This window comes from Pristiophorus japonicus, chromosome 9 (assembly GCF_044704955.1).
Source record: "Pristiophorus japonicus isolate sPriJap1 chromosome 9, sPriJap1.hap1, whole genome shotgun sequence".
NCBI lineage: Eukaryota > Metazoa > Chordata > Chondrichthyes > Pristiophoridae > Pristiophorus > Pristiophorus japonicus.
The window spans coordinates 163,344,094-163,350,377 of NC_091985.1; the positions used below are offsets into that span (position 1 = coordinate 163,344,094).

A 6,284-nucleotide genomic window follows, 5' to 3' on the forward strand; every position below is an offset into this window, starting at 1 on the left:
GTCTCCATTTCCCTTTCAGGCAGCACATTCCAGAACCTAAGCACTCGCTGTGTAAAAATATTTTTTCTTATGTCGCCTTTGGATCTTTTGGCAATCACCTTAAATGTATGTCGTCTGGTTCTCGGCCCTACTGCCAATGGGCAGTTTCTCTCTATCTACTCTGTCCACACCCCTCATGATTTTCAACACCTCTATCGAATCTCTCCTCAATCTTCTCTGTTCTAAGGAGAACAACCCAAGTTTCTCCAGTCTATCCAAGTAACTGAAGTCCCTTATCCCTGGAAAAATGTTGTAAATCTTTTCTGCGCCCTCTCTAAGGCCTTCACATACTTACTAAAATGCGATGCCCAGAATTGGACACAATACTCCAATTGAGGCCGAAACTGTATTTTATACAGGTCCTTAATAACACTTTTGTACTCTATACCTTTATTCATGAAGCCCAGTATCCCGAATGTTTTTTTAAACTGATTTCTCAACCTGCCCTGCCACCTTCAATGATTTGAACGCATATACCTCTAGCTCTCCCTGTTCATGTACCCCCTTTAAAATTGTACGCTTTAGTTTATATTGCCTCTCCTTGTTCTTTCTTCCAAAATGTATCACTTCGAAATTTTCGGCGATAAATTACATTTGCCACATGTCTGCCCATTTCACCAGCCTCTCTATGTCTCTCTGAAGTCCATCATTACCCTCCTCACTGTTCACTAAATTTATAAGTTTTGAGTCATCAGCAAATTTGGAAATTGTGCCCTGTACATAGATCAAGGAAAGCAGTGGCCCTAGTCCCGACCCTTGGGGAACACCACTTCCTCCCGTCTGAAAAACAACCATTCACTACTATTCTGTTTGTGTCACTTAGCCAATTACATATCCATGCTGCCACTGTCGCTTTTATTCCATGTGCTTCGATTTTGCTGGTATTGGTAACACGCCCAGGATCATTGAACCCAAAACCCAGTCTGTTAATCACTTTCAGCTACTGGACTTAGCGCATCTTGTCCACCTTCAATATGTGAATAGAGCTTCACGCCTGCAAACCTGGTTTAAGATGCCAGTGTCCTGCTGGTTTGCTCAGCATTTTGCTAGTAATGGAACATTTTTCCCAGTGTAACCTATGCTGTAATGAAATCTGTCCTTGTTCACGTCTGCTGCAATTGTGTAGAAAGAGGATGTGTGAAGTGATGGTGTGTGTATGGAAATGTGAAACAAGGAAACGCTTCCTGTGTGTGATAGTGACACAGCCTTGTGGTCACAGGCAGAACCATGCACCAATATCCATGTGGTTATGGTTTGAGCAGGGTCAGTTCATGAATGCTCAAGCTAAGAGGTGCCAGGGATCGGGAGCAGCGGCAATAAATAAAATCTAAATGTAAATTCCGATGTAGTTTATCTTCATTTATTCCTATGTTATTGGCTTTTGCTGAATGTGGCCCACACCAGGTGGCCAGGATATTGATCAGGTCCACCATAGAAAATAAGTTTGACACCCCGGAGGTAATGTCAACCGGATTCCCCCCATCCACCAACCTAACAACTTCTTCACAAACTCAAGCTAGTTTGTAAGAGGTGACGTTGTTTTAAGGAAGCCGTTTTCAGTAATGGCCCCTTCCCTTGCCCCATGATTGAAAACAGCATCTCTCAGGATCCCTTCAAGCATCTTCCCGGCGATCGAGGTCACATTGACGGGCTGTTAGTTCCCTGGCTCAGATTTGTCCCCAATTTGGAAAATGGGAACGACGTGTGCTACCTTCCAATCTCAAGGAACAACCCATGACTCTATCGAGCTGTTGGAGATATGGGTGAGGGGCTCACAGAGCACCCATCCCATCTCTTTAAACATCCTTAGATGGATATCATCTGGACCTTACACGCATCAAGATTAAGCCGCATGGTGACTTTGCTGTCAGTGAAGATAGATGAGAAAGACCAAAGAGAAGTTTGCCCCTCTCAGTGTGGCCCTGAAGGATTGTGTCCAGGCTGAAGTTCTGTTCCCCACATATGATCCTCTCCCAGATTGTTCTGTCTGAGCTCCAGCCAGGTGACGCTAAACACTCAGGTGGGAGAGACAAAAATCTATGGCAATGTGTTGAAAGCAACACTAATTTATTTGTCTGTATCCCAGATATTAACTCCTGTAACTGGGCTGGAGTTTATTATCAGCGTTACAGGAGTTATAAACCCCAACTGTCAGATTGAACACGATTTAGTCCGGGATGTGATTAACAGCAACAAAGCAGCAGAATTCAACCCCGCGTCAATTGTGAACTCGCTGGTGTCTCAGCAGGTTGGATGACCGAGTGAATCCCTTCGCACACATGGAGCAGGTGAACAGCCTCTCCCCAGTGTGAGTGTGCTGATGTCGCAGCAGGTGCTGTTTGCTTTTAAAACTCTTCTCACAGTCAGAACATTTAAAAGGTCTCTCCCCAGTGTGAACTCGCTGGTGTCTCAGCAGGTTGGATGACTGAGGGAATCTCTTCCCACACACAGAGCAGGTGAATGACCTCTCCCCAGTGTGAACTCGCTGGTGTCGCAGCAAGTCGGATGATTGAGTGAATCCCTTCCCACAGTCAGAGCAGGTGAATGACCTCTCCCCAGTGTGAGTGTGCTGGTGTCTCAGCAGGTGGGGTGCCTGAGTGAATCCCATCCCACAGTAGGAGCAGGTGAATGGCCTCTCCCCAGTGTGAGTGTGCTGGTGTGTGAGCAGGTGCTGTTTGCTTTTAAAACTCTTCTCACAGTCAGAACATTTAAAAGGTCTCTCTCCAGTGTGAACGCGCTGGTGTGTAAGCAGGTGGGGTGCCTGAGTGAATCCCATCCCACAGTTAGTGCAAGTGAACGGCCTCTCCCCAGTGTGAATTCGCTGGTGTAACAGCAGGTGGGATGAGGTAGTGAATCCCTTCCCACACTCAGAGCAGGTGAATGGCCTCTCCCCAGTGTGAACTCCCTGGTGTCTCAGCAGGTGGGATGCCTGAGTGAATCCCATCCCACACTCAGAGCAGGTGAACAGCCTCTCCCCAGTGTGAGTGCACTGGTGCCTCAGCATTTGCTGTTTGCTTTTAAAACTCTTCTCACAGTCAGAGCATTTAAAACATTTCTCCTCAGTGTGACTGCGCTGGTGTCTCAGCAGGTGGGATGACTGAGTGAATCCCATCCCACACGCCGAGCAGGTGAACGGCCTCTCCCCGGTGTGAACTCGCTGGTGTGTCAGCAGGTGGGATGACTGAGTGAATCCCTTCCCACACATGGAACAGGTGAACGGCCTCTCCCCAGTGTGAACTCGCTGGTGTGTCAGCAGGTGGGTAGATTGAGTGAATCCCTTTCCACACTCAGAGCAGGTGAACAGCCTCTCCCCAGTGTGAGTGCGCTGATGAGTCAGCAGGTTGGATGATGTAGTGAATCCCTTCCCACACTCAGAGCAGGTGAACGGCCTCTCCCCGGTGTGAGTGCGCTGGTGAGTCAGCAAGTTGGATGATAGAGTGAATCCCATCCCACACTCAGAGCAGGTGAATGGCCTCTCCCCGGTGTGACCTCGGCGATGTCTATCCAGCTGGGACAGGTAGTTGAATTGTTTCCCACAGTCCCCACATTTACATGGTTTCTCCCCAGTGTGACTGCACTTGTGTTTCTCCAGGGTGGATGATCGACTGAAGCCTTGTCCACACACAGAGCACGTGTACAGTTTCTCCCCACTATTAATGATGCCTTCTGCTTCCATGGTCAAAGGCTGATGATATTCCGGTCCTGATGAATCGAGTAATTCCATCAGATCTTGATGTGATGTTTGGTTTGAGCTTCCAGTCGACAAATCCTCCCCTTTTACTACCCTGTAAAATGAATTTCAAACATGAAAAAAGGAGTGTGAGAGAGAGCCCACAAAAACACAAAGTCAGGTTGTGAAATTGAGCTTAATGAATCTGGTCATTTGTGCAGCTGTCAGCAGAAAAAAGTGACTATGAAAGCTGCCGGATTGTCGTAAAAACCCAACTGGTTCACTACTGTCCTTCAGGGAAGGGAACCCACCTCCCTTGACAGTCCCACATGGGAAATTGTTGGTTCCAGTGGGCCCAAAGGTTCTGGGGGTGAAACCCAGCAGCTTCTCCCCCCTCTCCATCTAGCTCAAACTGATGCAACAAACAGACCCACACAGGAGGCCAGGGACCGACGTCTGCATCTGGCACTCATGGGCAACAGACCATGAGCTTCCTCAGAGACATGGACCATGTACAGTAGACACCTCAAGTCGCTAGTGAAATACCACCAACGGTGCCTCCGCAGGATCCTACAAATCCCCCGGGGGGGCCGATGCACCAACATTAGCGTCCTCGACCAGGCCAACATCCCCAACATTAAAGCACTGACCAGACTTGATCAGCTCTGTTGGGCAGACCACATTGTCCGCACGCCAGACAAGAGACTGCCAAAGCAAGCGCTCTACTCGGAACTCCTTCACGGCAAACGAGCCAAAGGTGGGCAGAGGAAACGTTACAAAGACACCCTCAAAGCCTCCCTGAAAAAGTGCAACATCCCTACCGACACCTGGGAAACCCTGGCCAAAGATCGCCCTTAGTGGAGGAAGTGCATCCGGGAGGGCGTTGAGCACCTCGAGTCTATTTGCGAAGAGCATGCAGAAATCAAGCGCAGGCAGCGGAAAGAGCATGCGGCAAATCTGTCCCACTCTCCCTTTGCCTCAACGACTATCTGTCCCACCTGTGACACAGACTGTGGCTCTCGTATTGGACTGTTCAGCCACCTAAGGACTCATTTGTAGAGTGGAAGCAAGGCTTCCTCGATTCCGAGGGACTGCCTATGATGATGATGATGATGATGGTGTGGGGGAGGCGCTCCCTCCGGGGTTTGCTGGTGCCGGGCCCGGCAGCTCTGACTCAGGGCCCGAGAGCCACATTCAGTGCTGCCCGGGACCCGAGAGCTGCACTCGGTGTTGCTGAGGGCACGCTCGCACTAGATGATTCTAATCCTGAGAATGTACATGGGGATTCTAACCGTGGGACTGTACATGGAGATTCTAATCCTGGGACTGTACATGGGGATTCTAACCTTGGAATTGTATAGGCCTGGGACTTTTCTGCTACAACTGTGTGGGATGTAAGCCATAAGCTTGGCACTGAGCAGCGCCTTTAAGTGAGATGGTGAGAAATCAGATGTGTCGAGAGTGTGAATAAAATAACTAATATTTGCTTTTCCCACTAGGACCTGGTTGGAAACACACTGACGTTGCTCCTGCACCAAGATGGCCGCGCATGCGCTTTGCTATTCACTGAATCAAAATGACGGAGTACTGAACTTGCCTTCCTATACAAAGGTGGCCGCCGTTATTCTGGGCCTATGACCTGGAAAAAGCCCCGAAGCTGCAAACAGCGCTATTCAAGTTTTTATCCGGGTTTTCAGCGGGCACCAGTTGTTTATGAATCCTCTCCGACTACCCGCTGGTCCATTACTTCCGTTCGTCCGGATGAAACTGAGCCATTGTGCGGAACAGATGTTCACCGTGTACTCTCCGCCATTACATGCTCCGCGCATGCTCCAAACCTAGCCAGGTTCCGCGCCTGCGCTCTGGGACCCTGGGTGCGGAATATACTTCCCCATGGTGAATGCTGGCTGAAAGCCCCGCCATGGAAAGGCCACTTTAGTAAATACAACCCGATTTACTGGGATTGCAATGGGCACTAAACCATGTTCATTCTGGCAGTTATAGTTTGTTTCTGCTGATCTTAATAAACACTATACCTGGGCTGGAGATTAATATTCTGTATAAATATTTAATAAATTAGCTTTTTTTTTAAAACACAATATCGAATTTTCGATTTCTCCATAATAAGAGGAGACTCATTAATGGTCTGTTACCGACTGTTCCATTTTAGGCCTTTTCTTACTCTAGATTATTTCACTCCAAATCCAGTTCATCTTCTACCACATCAAATCCCAAGCTTGTTCTTGTGGTTGTCATAGACTGAACTGGAGTGTCTCACCTTACACTCATCTGACGTTTCTTTCAACCAACCCTTTTTTTATTTCGCTCACATGATGTGGGTGACACAGGTAAGGCCAGCATTTATTGACCATCCCTAATTGCCCTTGTGAAGATGGTGCTGAGCCACCTTCTTGAACCGCTGCAGTCTATGTAGTAATGGTGCTCCCACAGTGCTGTTACGGAGGGAGTTCCAGGATTTTGATTCAGTGACGATGAAGTAATGGCGATATGCTTCCAAATCAGGATGGAGTGTGACTTGGAGGGGAATGTGGAGGTGGTGCGGTTCCCATGTGCC

The 6,284-nt window shown here is 48.4% G+C and overlaps 1 protein-coding gene across 1 annotated transcript; it reads right to left on the reverse strand.

The window, feature by feature from the left end:
* Nucleotides 1-1,978: 1,978 nt before the first annotated feature.
* On the reverse strand, nucleotides 1,979-5,525 carry LOC139272743 (zinc finger protein 84-like). Its single transcript, XM_070888848.1, has 2 exons — nucleotides 5,307-5,525; nucleotides 1,979-3,824 (listed from the first exon to the last, which is right to left on the reverse strand). Exon 2 carries the CDS (start codon nucleotides 3,761-3,763, stop codon nucleotides 2,258-2,260), a length of 1,506 nt encoding a protein of 501 aa, XP_070744949.1. The 5' UTR covers nucleotides 3,764-3,824; nucleotides 5,307-5,525; the 3' UTR covers nucleotides 1,979-2,257.
* Nucleotides 5,526-6,284: the final 759 nt, after the last annotated feature.

Bases quoted from the DNA above. Each gene is read 5' to 3' on its own strand.
- LOC139272743 (XM_070888848.1), bottom strand. From the start codon at position 3,763: ATGGAATTACTCGATTCATCAGGACCGGAATATCATCAGCCTTTGACC.